This window comes from Haliotis rufescens, unplaced genomic scaffold, assembly GCF_023055435.1.
Source record: "Haliotis rufescens isolate VD_foot unplaced genomic scaffold, xgHalRufe1.0.p SCAF_45, whole genome shotgun sequence".
In the NCBI taxonomy this organism is placed as follows: Eukaryota; Metazoa; Mollusca; class Gastropoda; order Lepetellida; family Haliotidae; genus Haliotis; species Haliotis rufescens.
This window is the reverse complement of record NW_025964168.1, coordinates 2,119,015-2,134,837: the sequence shown is the minus strand read 5'-3', so window position 1 is coordinate 2,134,837 and position 15,823 is coordinate 2,119,015. Positions and strand designations below refer to the sequence as shown.

Genomic DNA, 15,823 nt, shown 5'->3' with positions numbered 1-15,823 from the left:
GTAACAAAGGTTTTCAGTTTGTTTGGTCCAGAATTTTAGTGTATTAGGAAACAGCCACACAGAACTTTCATCTGAGAAAATCACAGTGTCCCAGTTAAAATTTCCATGCTCTAAGCACCAGTTCAACCTTCGCTCCTTTTGTTCAGGTTTCATGATCGGTGATGGAATATTCCTCGACTTTTCTCCCAACCTATTGCACGAGCTCAGTTCTAATTGTCTCCTCACAGACAGCCACATTTCCTCTATCAGTCATATCCGGTCTTAAGTTTTCTAACCTCCTTCGTTTGTTTTTAGAAACAAGAATACCAAGCCGCCTCCTGTCACCAACTGTCAATTTTCTGGGCCAACCTGCGCCTCTCTTGTGCTCAATGGCATCTCCACTTTCAATATTTTTCAAAACACGATAAACAGTGGACAAAGCGATGCCTGTTCTACTTGAAATCACTTTAGCTGATCTGATGTCCTTGTTATAATACTCTAAAATCAACCTCCTCTTCTCTAAATCATCCATACTGAGGATCACTGAAAATGACGTCTGCTAGCAAGTAAACCAAGGGGGATAACTCTTGACAAACTAATGAAATAGGATTAACTGAGTTGTCTCTCTTGAATGAAACCAAGCACTTGACAGCTGGTCAGTGTTTTTTATACTAGATATCCACTTAAACATACCCCTAAAATTCTCCATAATTTCTGGTCATACTATAATACTGTAAATATTTCGTAATTTTGACTCAGCATTTAAAATGGGTGGATGGCAAATCTAACAGCATGAACGTGTATTTATGTAGATACAAATGTGGCATAACCGTTTCCAAGTAATGATCCAGGATATATCATATTAAAGGTATTACTCTCTTCATAACAAACAAATGTATACAATGCATCTGTTTAATATAGGGTGGGGATAATATCGGTTTGCATGTTATGGTCAAGGTTCTAACTCTTTTGGGAGTGCCGGACAGATGAACAGAAGGGACAGTCCTGGTAGCATATGTGCATTTCTCTCATTATACTCTCAATTGTACATATGGTTTATACGGTGGGGATCTTAACTGTGTCCAAGTTATAAACTCTTTTTAGCCCCGCCCCTTAGTCCCCGGGGGTGGGGGTAGGATTCAGCCCCTCCATTTCTCCAATTTGAATCCCCACCATTGGAGAATGCTTCCAGCCAAATATGGTTGATAACTATATCTTAGTACCAGAGAGGAAGTCGTCTGAAGCAATGTAGCCAAATTACCCCTATTTAGCCCCGCCCCTCAGCCTCTTGGGGGGTGATCAGCCCTTCCATTTGTACAGTTTTGAATTCTCACCTCCGGAGAAAGCTTACAACAATATATGGTTAATATCTACCTCTCAGTTCAAGAGAAGAAATCGTTTAAAACAATAACGCCAAATTACTCCTATTTGGCCACGCCCCTCAGAGGGTTGGGGTGGGGGTGGTGTCCCAGCCCCTCCATTTGTACAAGTTTGAATTCTCACCACCCGAGAATGCTTCCAACCAAATATGGTTGATATCTATCTCTTAGTTCCAGAGAAGAAGTCGTTTAAAGCAATATAACCAAATTACCCCTATTTGGCCAGCCCCTCAGCAGTTTGGGGGGTGTCAGCCCCACCATTTGTACAGTTTTGAATCCTCACCACCGGAGAATGCTTCCAGCCAAATATGGTTGATATCCATCTCTTAGTTCCAGAGAGGAAGTCGTCTGAAGCAATATAACCAAATTACCCCTATTTGGCCCCGCCCCTCAGCCCCTCCATTTGTACAGTTTTGAATCCCCACCACCGGAGAATGCTTCCAACCAAATATGGTTGACATCTATCTCTTAGTTCTAGAGAAGAAGTCGTTTAAAACAATAACGCCAAATTACCCCTATTTGGCCCCGCCCCTCAGCCCCACCATTTGTACATTTTTGAATCCCCACCACCTAGGGATGCTTCCAGTCTAATTTTGTTAATTTCCGATTTGTTGTTCAGAAGAAGAAGTCGTTTGAATAAATTGTTGACGTACGGACGACGGACGGACGACGGACGCCAAGGTATGGCATAAGCTCACCTTGGTCGGGTGGTCGACTGGACGGCCCGGAGTCAGTATACTGTGTCTGAATGGGGTGTCAATGTTAAACTGCGGCATGTTATCTCAGTGGACTAGCATTGTAAAACTGGCTAGTTCAAGCAGCCACGCACGCTCACACACACGTGCATGAACGTCGCTATATGCGCGACGTTATACCCCATTTCGCCTCACCAAGGTGATATCCATGTTGAAATGTATGGATGAAATATGATAGGCGTTGCATCATAACCGTTTAGCCGAGTTCTTGCATCTATTCCAATCAATGTCAGGATGTTATGACAAAATGTTCCCAAGCCTCCAAAATATTATTGTCCACACTGAACCATGAACCCAGACTGCCAGAGATGGATACGCTCCTTCTCAACAGGAGGCGGTGGGTAGCCTATTGGTTAAAGGGTAAGCTCCTCATGCCGAAGACCCGGGTTCAATTGCCTACATGGGTACATGTGTGAAGCGCATTTCTGGTGTCCCCCGCACTGATATTTGCGGAATATTGCTGAAAACGGCGTAACACCGTACTCACTCATTCGTTTTAAATTCATTTTAAATGTTTGATTTGTATCCTGGGCCTACTAGGTGCAGCCTGGTTGTCAAAGATAAAACATATTGTAACTGTACTAAAATGTAGACCATTTAGTCAACAAGAAATGTTGCAACCAGAGGATTTATTCATCTTCGTCACTCTGTATGTTCATGGTACAGTGTTCATGGTACAGTTTGCGCGTGCGTGCGTGTAACAATTGTTTGGAGCCTTGGAAACACGATGCTGTGGGGCCACGTGCGTGCGTGCGTGCGTGTAACAATTGTTTGGAGCCTTGGAAACACGATGCTGTGGGGCCACGTGCGTGCGTGCGTGCGTGTAACAATTGTTTGGAGCCTTGGAAACACGATGCTGTGGGGCCATGACATTAATCCAGTGTCGGGAAGAAGTCGACAAAATGATTTGTGGTACAACGTCTGCCACACTCCATGCATTAATTTCCCATGGTGGTCAGACGTTATGCATTGTTCCTGGTACAACTTTCTACTCCATGATTTGAGTATTACCAAACATCTTGCAAGTAATATATTTCCTAAATATTGTAACAAATGCCTCAAGAGTCCTAAAGGGGCACTCACTATCTCGAGTAATTTCTTTCCAGAATTAAATAGGTTAAACACCTGATCAAATGGTGCACCTGCATGCCTGTGAGAAAGTGAAATGATGATAATTTCCATGGTCGAAGGGAAGTAACTTTTGGATGGGTACGCTACCACGGAAGCCGGGAACCAGCTTATTGGAATGTATGCCGTTGGAAAATAAATGGTGACCTGTTTAAACTGTGGTTGTCACCTATTTTCGGGTGTCACGTGACCGCATTAGCTAGATTCAGGGGAAGTAACCCTCATCTTGTTACGTTCCTGACAGCACAATCATGTCCTTGGCATTGAGGAACATGTTTGTTGTTGTGTTGATTTTTGAATTATGACCGTTCAGTGCAATCTTTTCCATTGTATTCAATTAGTAACTGCTGCTGTATTCTATATGTAATAAGTTGGCATTGTTGAACTATTATTCTATTTACATGTAACAGACTTGAATGTCCAAATATGTAATCACTGATAGGTCAAATTATGCATATTGTTGCATTAAATACACAATCCGGAAGTAATAGTTTTTGATTAAGCCTAATGGCATTGTGTAAAAGTGACTATTTGCATGTATTATTTCCGTTATGATAATCTGTTTTTCTTACTTAAACTTGTAATAGATATAGTAATTTTTGTATAATATGTATGAAGGCTGTTTATGCATGTAGTATTCTAAATACTGTATTCCTGTTACAGGTGTGTATTATGAATATTGTAGACATCTTGAATGTTGAGACTGATGTATCAGCAGTAGCTGAACATTTCCATTGTAGTTCACAAGTTGCTTTAAGTAAATATACCCATTATTTAGGGTCCATTCATATAATTGTCACAGCCATTTTGCCCTTTACATCAAATATTAATCCGTTTCGGCGGATAATCTAGACTGGCTATTCTCTAGCATTGACAGTTTATGTATATATTTCAAGAAGAGGTACGAGTCAGAGAGTGTTAAGTCAGGGGAGTCAGGGGGATGGGGAAGTAACTCAAAGTCTCAGACTGTCGCTGCAGCCGCTGCCATCTGTGGCGTGTGCGAGTTGTCCTGAAGGAGTAGCAGCCTTGGCGGAGCATCCTCGACGTGTTTCCTGGATAGCTCTTGGTTGATGCACGTCATCGTATCCCAATTGTGTGGATCGATGCTCATGATGTCAATCACTGGATTGTCTGGTCCAGAATCGATTATTTTCAGACCGCCGTCATATAGCTGGAATATTGCTGAGTGCGGCGTTAAACAACAAACAACAAACCAATCCTGGATAGCACGTCTCAACTGACGCAGTTCTGTGGAATAGTATGAACCCGTTGCAGACAATCAATCCTCGGCCCATACCCGCCAGTGGTGAGATAATTTTTCACTGTGTGCCTCCATATTTTATCTGGCGGCCGCCAGTTACTTCCACAGGTGAGATAAAACATAGAGGTTTACAGGGAAAATGATCTCACCAGTGGAAGTATCTGGCGGCCGCCAGAAAAATATATTGAGACATACAGTGAAAAATGATCTCACCAGTGGCGGGTATGGGCCACCGTGCGTTTGTTTTGAAAAAAATAGATCTGACTTGGGCACGTTTGCTGAAAATTGTTGGTCTCTTCAACTGATACATACAACCTAAAAAACTTGAGGTGAAATCTTCGATTTTGTTTAGTATTTAAACATAAAATCGGTAGCGAAGGCTGATTATGTATTCTCTTTATTGATAACAACATCTGGTTTATTGCTTTCAGCATTTTTTAGATTTTCGTATTTACACACCAACTTCCAAATGACAATTAAACAGTGATAAATTCTCTGTCCCCAATTTATCCTCCTTATCCAGTATATCATATTGTGATAAATATAATAGATGTGACAAAATATGAAACATCCCATCCTTCACTTTATTCCAATCGCTGTATACCTAAAAACATATTTAACAAATCATTTGTTTAAACGCACGTAATACTATCATTTATCTGACGAGAATTTAATGGATCCTTTATTATAATTCATTGGGGCCACTTTATACCCGGGACTTCTCCATCCAAGAAAATCCGGATGAGCCAAGCTCACCTTGCTGACAAATATTCAAACAAAAGCTGACCGCCTCCGTGGTCTAGTGGTAGAGCGTCCGCCCGGAGAGCGGAAGGTCCGGGGTTCGATCCCCGGCCGCGTCATACCAAAAGACGTTAAGGGGCATTAAGAGGCTAAAACAAGGACTGGTCGGCTCGGAGTCAGTATACTGTGTCTGAGTGGGGTATTCATGTTAAACTGCGGCATGGTATCTCAGTGTGCTAGCACTATAAATCGGCATCAGTCCGGACTAGTACAAGCAGCCACACACACACACACGTGCATGCACGTCGCTATATAAGTGCAATAATCTTGGACGCGACGTTAAACCCAATTTCACCTCACCTCAAACAAAAGCTGATAAACCACAAAGAGCAGCGGGGTTAATGTCGTATATTACCACGGTCTACTTAACATCACTGTTATATTACAAGCTTGTTAACGCGACAAAGCCCTGACAACATAATGCTTGATTTTAATCGTCAGTGTTATATCAAGTTGCAATCAGCACCTGTTCAAGCCTCTACTCTTGTTCCACCAATCACAAGCTTGTATTAAGACAACCGGGATATTCCAAACATGTCTGTCCCATGAGGATATCTATGAGTGTGGGAGTTACGCGTCGGTTTTTACAAGCTGTTACAATGCAGGAACGGACCTTATAGGTATAGTTGACGCGGTGAGGTTACAACGACTGCGATGCGCGCACGCTATATCATTAAAGTCAGGCAATCAGGCACTGGGTACTAGGTAAACTCACCATGTGTTAAAGGGGGCCGTACGCTGTTAGCATAACTAAAGAGCAAACAACGGATGGCGGGATGAGGAAGTTTTACTGAATATTAATAACAAGGGGATGGCGTGTTATACTACATCTGTGACATCCACGACAATAAACAGGAATCTACCACCTGTCGAGTAACACATGGGTAACACATTGTGCGTCCAGTCGATTAAACGTATTTATGATTTTTTAAGGATTACAGTGTTATATCTAGACTAACATCTCGTCTCTGAAATGAACATATCGTACAGAAAAAAACAGTTGTTCAGTTATCTTAATAAAAATATAATAAAAGGGAGTCCAGTGACTCTCTTCATTTTCAGATACTGCAGTAATCTAGACTTGCCAAACATTATAGACTTGCATGGGCTGTATTTGATATATATTTGTATCAGGGTCTGTAAGACAGACTATGTTATATCATACATGAAACTGTTTCGTTCATGGTTGAGTCGAAATCACCAGCACGGTGTTGAATCGCTTATCGGAAGATGTTAATTACGCCCTCTATTTGGAACGGACTATACCCGAAAAGTGAGTGAGTGAGTGAGTGAGTGAGTGTGGTTTTACGCCACTTTTAGCAATATTCCAGCAATATCACGGCGGTGGACACCAGAAATGGGCTTCACACATTGTACCCATGTCGGAAATCGAACCCGGGTCTTCGGCGTGACGAGCGAACACTTTAACCACTAGGCTACCCGACCGCCCCTATACCCGAAAAGAAACTAACACGTGCGCACGACAAGAGAAGATTTCATGGTTTTAGTGATCCGTGAAGATCCGGGTTTTAAACATGTCTAGATTTTAAGCCTGTTTCAATAAAGTGCCTATCATTAGGCAATCTGTCAAATATGGATAAGATGTATAACATATATTGAAATTAGATGTGCAAATCAGATTCACAGGCACTTGCATAGCACATGCATATACCACCAGGACTTACAACGAACTTTGTACGACATTAACATAAAATGTACAACTTAGCCAAACTCGGTGAATGGGGAGTAGGACAATTGACACTTGTGACGACAACAGTCTCTGTATCACATGTTGCAGAGCGAAGAACTACGAATCAAGAGGTTGCAGATTCGTATCCCGCCGAGGATAAAAAAATTATATTTCTTGTTGCTGTGTGACTAGTGGTTTTTCTCTGATACAGGAGTGAGTGAGTGAGTGAGTTTGGTTTTACGCCGCTTTTAGCAATATTCCAGGAATATCACGGCTGGGGACACCAGAAATGGGCTTCACACATTGTACCCATGTGGGGAATCGAACCCGGGTCTTCGGCGTGACGAGCGAACACTTGACGTGGATACAATAAAATCAGATTTTAATGAGATTGGTATCAATCAAGAGAAGTCTAATGTAGTCCACTTAGTTCCAAGGACCTAATCTCTCTTCATGTGTGGGAACGTAGCCTTGCTCCAAGGCTGTACTGAAACATAAGTCCATGGATGTGTAGTAATTCTATCCTCGTAAAAGGCAAGATACGTGGACAGGACTCCAGTTTCCTATAGGGGTAACTTGTTCTTATTATTTACATAATCTGGAAAATATGATTAATACTAATAATTATTGCCTTATAGACTTGTGTAAGTCTAGTGGGAACGTGGAACTACAGCTGTGTGACTCGCATCATCACATGGGACTACTACCAACAGAACATTGAAACTATCATATCATGGCCAAAACCGCAATACAATCAGCTAACAGATCACTATGACTTCTCTTATCTAAGTTCAAGGCACTGGGAGGAATGCCATCCAATGTGTATAGCAAGCTATATGACACCACATGGCCAGGGTTGGATTATGGAGCGGCAATATGGGGAACTGAAAACGCCGGCAAATTTGGGCAATATGTTTCTTCCTTGGACTTGGAAAATATGCCCCAAACGCAGCAATAAAGGGATATGTAGGATGGCTTCCTCCATATGTACGACACTGGTCATCTGACTAGGCACTGGGCAACAATAATTAACACGATTAATAGCAGGATTAACTAGAGGATATTCATATGGACAGATAACTGCAAGAAGAAAAATTGGATCTTTAGAGTAAAAAGTCTACGGAAATCAGGCTTTGGACATGTACTGGGCAAAAAAAAAGAAACGCATAGCTGAAATCTGTTTTTCAAACTAGGCTGTTATTAAAGATAAAGGCTTGAACTCAATATAAATGTCATTGCTAACTGTGAATATTGACCTTACACTAATTTATTGCACCCGAACACAACATTTGGTGACTTGTCGCCAAAATACAGCATCTTGAAACCAAACTTGGAGAAATTGCATGGAGAGCTGTAAGCATGCTGCACGTGCAAATACGGCTACTTAACCTTTATACCGATGGGTATAAATATTTGGCAGTCCTGCTGCGAATCAATCTCCGATGTTCTGTATACGTGACTCTCATGATGCCAAGACTGAATGAAGACTGTAGAAACAGAGCCATTGGACGTCTGGAGGCTGGAGAAAGTCAGACATCAGTAGCCAGGCACTTTAACGTGAGGCAGAGTACCATTTCTCGTCTGTGGCAGCGCTACAGACTCCACAACTCTACAAGAGATCGACCGAGAGGTGGAAGACCCAGGGTCACAAGTGCGGCGCAGGACCGCTTCATCCGGGTGTTGCATCTTCGCAAACGCGGACAATCTGTGCAGCATACACAGCTAACAATGTTCCTGGTCTTCGTAGAGTCTCAGCGCAGCCCATCAGAAATCGTCTAAGACAGCATGGGATACGGCCAATGAGACCATATACAGCGCCCGTTCTGCGGCAACATCATCGTCGTCGTACATGTCTGCAATGGAGAAGAAATGTTCGACCATGGACCCCAATGCACTGGAGAAGGATATGGTTCAGTGATGAGTCGCGGTTCATGTTGTATCGCCATGATGGTAGGATGCGTGTCTACAGACGGAGAAATGAACGCTACACTCGACACTGTATTCATGAAGTCGACCGATACGGCGGTTGAAGTGTCATGATATGGGCAGGCATATCCGTGAATGGTAGGACAGATCTGGTGCACGTGCAGGGAAATTTAACTGCTGTACGCTACCGTGATGAAATCCTTCAACGTCACCTTATTCCCGCCATTGACATCAGAAGAGAGATGTTCCAGCAAGACAACGCAAGACCGCATACTGCACGTGTTGCCATGGATTCTCTTGCCCACAACAATGTTACTGAACTGCCATGGCCCTCCAAATCGCCTGATCTAAACCCCATTGAACATTTGTGGGATCTGCTAGACAGACGTGTACGACGCCGACAGCCTCAACCACAGACGCTTCAACAGCTGAACCATGCCTTGCAGGATGAGTGGAGAAGGATTCCACAACGCCAGATTCAACGACTCATACAGTCCATGCCCAGGCGGTGCAGAGCTGTGATCGATACTCGTGGTGGTAACACCAGGTACTGACTTTGGCACAGTGCCATCACAGACACAGACGTCCCTTAGAACATTAAAAGACTGTTTGTAGTGTAAGAAACGTGCCTCATCCTGTGTAAAATTTGGTTGTTGTATCTTCATTATGTATTGTGTAATCTTATTTCAGTAAACATGTAATGAAACACTGATTATTCTGTTATGCGTTTCTTTTTTTGGCCAGTGTAGAATGGCGTTTGTTTGTCACTGCAGTACGGGAAGCAACCCTACACGATTATAAAACTAAGTGGGAGAAGAAGATAACAAAAGAAGAATGAAATTAAGAAGAAATAAACTGAGGACATATATGTTGTTTAAAGATACGTATGCCTTTGAGCCACATGTAAAATATCCCCTCATAAGAAATCTAAGGAGTGCACTGCCTAAATTTAGATGTTGAGTAGCGCCTGAGACTTGTCGCTAATGAAGACAGATATTGTTTTAACTGTACAGACTGTATCGAGGACGAAGAACATGTTTTACTTTTATGTCCTACAGTAAACTACGGTTATAACGAACTCAAATGGCCCACTAGTTTTAGTTCGTTATAACCGTAGTTCGTTATAACCATATATACAACATCCATACAACAAATGGCCGGGACCAAAAATTAAGTTCGTAATATCCGTAAGTTCGTTATAAGCGTGTTCGTTATAAACATACTTTACTGTATATATAACGACCAGAGGGCCAACTTTCTTACTACGTGTAGCTTCGCTATACCTTATTTGAACGCAGTGTCTTGGACAGACATATTTTCTGGTATCTTAGCAAACCCAGATCTTATCTCTTGCGTTGCCAAAACCGTGCCGTGCTATTTTAATTGAGTGCCAACTGATTTTATACAGATAATGTATTTCGTGTATTTTTAGCTATTTAGCTTAGTCTCCTTATAAAATATCCTTTTATGTTTTAATAATTTGTTTTATTGCGTCTCATAAATCGCTGTGCGATATAATGTGATCATATGTGTATATAATGTGTTTTTTGTTTGCATTTTAAATGTATCTCCGAGTGAGACATAAATATACATGGTCAAACATAAATATTTGACAGCTGAGAGGCGAAACCCCCGTTACTTAAACACTGAATATTTGACACTGAAGTTATACACAATCTACTTTTCATTTTTCCAATTCGCCAAGTTAATCCCTGGTTCCTGTTAATACATATAATTTGAAGTCACATAACCAACACGTGCATTCACCTATTCATTTTGTATGGAAACCATTCCAATGTCCGATCACAAGACGTGTTTAATGGAACAGTAAAATACCCTATAGCTTTGTAAAGGCTCCCAAACTGCCCCCTGTATATGATATCAATGTAGCTGTATAAACGTATTTGCATAGTGGATCAGTCGGTATATTAATAGTTTCACGCATAACGGCATTTCGAGCCAAGTGTCCATACCCGCCATTCAAAGCCCTTCCCTATATGGCAGAAGTTCGCTGAAATATGTACCGTTAGTCGAATCAATAGGCGATATTTATAAACACGGGCTTGAACTGTATAGGATCTCCCGTCAGTCGCCACCGTGCCGCGCTGTGGATAGGGCGTGTTGACAGGCGTACGTACTCCGTGGGTGAGGTAAAAGTAACGGGGGTAATGTGTCGGACATGAAGGTTCTTCCCTTACCCCTCGTGTGCTTCCTAGTGGCAGTGGCACCACCCCTGATTCCAGGGCTTCGCTGTGAGTTGGATTGTGGGGTAAGTTGACACGATGTGACAGTTAAGATAGGTTACCTCATGATCACGAGTATAAGCTTAAGCTAATCTTTAGCTATAGACATGTCATGTTATGTGGACTACTTGTGTCATGTTTGTGCGTGTCCCATGTGCTTGCGCGTAAGTTAATAGTCTCTGTGTTGTTTTCTTAAACAGACCCCAAAGTAGTAGTAGTAGTAGTAGTAGTAGTAGTAGTAGAAGAAGAAGAAGAAAAATGCGACTGTGGATTGTCTGATTCATAACTAATTATTTACATATATCTAACTGGATCATTGCTGAGTACAGCGCTAAACAACAAACAAAACAAACAATATAAGTAGAATAAAATTTGAGAAAATTATTATTATTATTATTATCATTATTATTATAATTATAATTATATTATCATTATCGTTTCGGTTGTACGCACTGTCATTATACGCATGTTTATATAATCGCTGTTATTATAATTATCTCTGCTATTATTATCACTATTATTAGTATTGTACTATCATTGTATTAGTATTGTACTATCATTGTATCAGAATTGCCCTAGCATTGTACTTTCATTGTATTAGTATAGTTCTATCATTGTATGAGTATTACCATCATCTTGGTTTGGCTGCTATTTCTATACTTATTTTTTTATAGATGTTGCTGCTGCTAATATTATTATTATCATCATAATTCTTATCGTGACACTCTTTGATATAGTCATTGTTATGATCTTTTCACCTTCATGGTGATTATCTGTACACCGAACTATGCAGCACTGTCATAACATCGTTTATGTTGGTGTACTCAACAGCAGTGACACCTTATTATTCCGGAACCCCACTTATCCGGACAATTCGCAATCCTGACGGTTGTGTTTGGACGTCTATATGCTCGTGGATTTACGCCAACAGTACTCCGCATCCATGATTCCTTAATCCGGAAACTTGTCAATCACAACGATTTCACACACAAACAAATGATACCGTCCGGATTAACGAGGTAACACTGTATAGGTTGTACTAGTTTGCGCTGTCTCACTGCTGTGTTATTTTTGTGCATTCGTAATCACGTTGTTTCTGTCGTCACTGAGCATATCAAGTAATGCGTTGTCCTCATTTATCAAACTTAAAATATTTGAAGATTATATTTTTTTATAATTTGCAAATGCATTCGTTATCCTTCTGTTATTATAGATTTGTTATTTGTTTTTTGTTTTCACATATTCAACAGTTCGCGATTTGATATGTCAATTGCAAGGACCTGGGGTATGAGTCACTTCGTGTCAAGTCTGAAAAGCTCAGACACATTTCGTCATTAATGTCACGGCTTTATTTGTCAGGATTCACAACGCCTGCATGCCAAGAAGACCACAATGACTGTTGCAATTTCTCGAAGGCAATTCTCCTAATCTTACCAGAGTTTTATTAGCAACGGGGCCTGTGGCGATTATGGTTTAAAGAAAATGCGAACAAACAGTCACCGGTTCAAGCAAATATCACTCTTCTTTATTTGCTACAGAAGACAACAGTTCAAATATGCACTGCTGTGGAGCTGACACACCCCGTATTCACTTGTATAATAAAGCCAGCCTTTAAAAAACTAAAGTGAATAAATCGGTTAAAAATATTGGTTTTGAGTGTGTGATAGTGAGACATTTCAAAATTTCTTTCTGTGTTATTCAACGCCGCACCCCAGCAATGTGAATAAATGAAACTGGTCCAGACAATCCAGTGATTGATATCATGAGCACCGATCCACGCCGTCGGGAAACGATGACGCAATGGACAAAGTTAAGTCTCCTCTTACGGCCAGCATAGGTTGCTGGGAATCTCTTATAACGTGGACCCCCTACATGATTCGTTTAAAGAAGAGTCACTTTCATCCAATATTAGTATTACTGATATGTCTTTCAGTTCGTCATATAGGCGTGATGGAGTTATCTCTCAATACAATGACAACGCTGACGCAAATTCATATCTCAAGGGTAAGCAGCATAAGGGTTTTCGATGTTCTCGGGACTATGACATGCATCTCGAGTTAGCCGAAGTTCGAGAGAAGTGGACTGCCGATATTAAACCACGAGACTCTGCCAGGGCCATGAACGTACATCGTCTTAAACGATATCGACATACAGAGTCTAAGTTAAAGGATTGTATTGTATTGTGTAAACTAGAAGATATGTTCACTATATTGCCCATGCTTGTCGTAAGAGTCGACTGACGGGATCGGGTGGTCAGGCTTGCTAACTTGGTTGATGCATGTCATCGTATCACCATTGAGTGGAACAATGCTCATGATGTCAATCACTAGATTGTCTCCTCTAGACTGGATTATTAACAGTCCGCCGTCATATAGCTGGAACATTGCTGAGTGCGGCGTTAAACAACAAATAAACAAACAAAGAAACAAACGAACTTCCTATTCTGCCACCTCTGTGGTGGAGTCGATAGGGCGTCTGCCTTGAGAGCGGAAGGTCGTGGTTCGATCCCTGTTCGATCCCTGTTCGCGTCATACCAAAAGACGTTGAAATATGGTATTTGGTGTTACCCTGCCTGGCGCAAAAACCGGCATAAGCCGGGACTGGTATTCAGCCACACGGACACAAGTGTATACATATCCCTTTGTAAGCGCAATAATAGTGAACGTGGCCTATACCCCACTTCACCCTCTAGTCCGTCGTTCAAACAGAGTATAGCCGGCGCTGTTTACTCCGCTCTGCCCTACGAGTCACGTAACTGCCTAAAATACCATCAATGGGTTGTAACGAGGACACTGTACCTTCGGCGATGTGTTGTGTTTTTTGCGTCGCCAGGCGCCTGGTCGTTCAGGATCGCCACGATCAATACCTGCCCCCCTTAGTCATCCATGCAGGAAGTCATGTAGACACATGGTTTACACACCACCCAGAACATAAGCAGCACACCAAGGACAGGAGCTCTTAGTCCGCATGTTTCGATCTATCGGTGTGTCGGAAATGTTCCGAGCCTGACTATGATGGACTGCGTTGGTGGTGCTGGTTGGTGGAGCTGGTGGCTTTCTCCTGGTGGTGTAAAACGTCGACGTCAGAAATGACGTCATGACTATTTGCATAATTCTGGCTAGACAGTTCTTTCTTCAAGTTTGGTGGACATCTGATGGTGCCAAATATTTTGGCCATGCATTTTACCATTATTCCAAATACTTGTTTGCCAAAACCTGCTCCTCTCAAACTGTCCTATCAAACGCTTCCAAACTTTGGTTCCATGCACCGTACTGCAAAGTTACCAGCAAACATTTGGAGAATTATCATGGATGGCAGCTATATTGAGTCCTACTTCTGGGACAAAGTTGTCATGATGTTCTTTGCATGACTTCTTTATGATCTTTTTGCATGGAAAGTTACAATGAAAAGTAGCCGCAGCAGGTGTTTGATATACTGTTATTGGCTGCTGAAGAACTTCTGTCCTTGATCAAATATCAAAGGTCACCATATGTCGTGGCCATATTGGATTGGACGTTCAGAGCTCATTTGTCGTTTTTGTAGTGTGGACATCGTTCTGCCGCAATCATTTGCTCTGAAACATCGTATCTTTGTCGGTTTGGCATAGAAAAGATTGCAAGTTGACATCGTGCAGTAACATTATATACTGAATCGCCCTGATTGTGTTTCTAGACACCATACCTGTGCGCGCGGGTTCAACCAGAGTTTATTAACGCCTATAGCATCACTTCAACGACGTGACAATACTGAGATACTTGACCGCCTCCGTGGTCTAATGGTAGAGCGTCCGCCCGGAGAGCGGAAGGTCCGGGGTTCGATCCCCGCCGCGTCATACCAAAAGACGTTAAAAGATGGTACTTGTTGTTACCCTGTCTGGCGCTCGGCATTAAGGGGCTAAAACAAGGACTGGTCGGCTCGGAGTCAGTATACTGTGTCTGAGTGGGGTATTCATGTTAAACTGCGGCATGGTATCTCAGTGAGCTAGCACTATAAATCGGCATCAGTCATGACTAGTACAAGCAGCCACACACGTACATGCACGTCGCTATATAAGTGCAATAATCTTGGACGCGACGTTAAACCCCATTTCACTACTGAGATACTGTTCCTTGCGGCGTTAAACCAAACCACTCACTCACACGAGTGTGCCTGATATTAACCCAAACCACCGTCGAGCTTGCGCTTTAGCGTCGTTGATCTTCGTGTAAACCACGGTACCGTGGGTACATAGCACTAGTTTTGTATATCACCATAAACGTCGTTGAAGACACACGTTGTTACAGCGGTATAACATACAGGACACATAAATGTTTCAGTTGGATATTGAAAGAATTAAAAAAAATAATTTTGCAGCTGAAGCTGAATTTTTTTCCAGTCTCCATACAAAATTTCAGTATTCAACATTCATCTGCCAAAGAAAATATTTGCTTCCCGAATTATTTACACTTAGTACTTTTATGGGTTTTTTTGTTGGTTGTTTTTTTATATTAGTTGCCTAGTTTACAAGCGGTCATCACATGGTACTGCTGTGCGGCATCAGGCGATAGATGCTTACTTTTTTATGCAAATTGTGTGAGCAGCGGGTGATATCGGTGGGGTCGGACATGCTCAACCTTTTCATGAACACCTGGTGTCATCACTGATTTTCACAGCTATTTTTT

At 41.9% G+C, this 15,823-nt stretch overlaps 1 protein-coding gene across 1 annotated transcript in view; it reads left to right on the top strand.

Annotated features, from left to right (window-relative positions):
- The first annotated feature begins 10,931 nt into the window (after positions 1-10,931).
- LOC124145898 overlaps positions 10,932-15,823 on the top strand; it is a 43,716-nt gene continuing 38,824 nt past the window's right edge. The window contains exon 1 of the mRNA XM_046515853.2: positions 10,932-11,188. Coding sequence (XP_046371809.2) covers positions 11,099-11,188 — 90 coding nt within the window. The 5' untranslated portion in view covers positions 10,932-11,098. The remainder of the gene's footprint in view (positions 11,189-15,823) is intronic.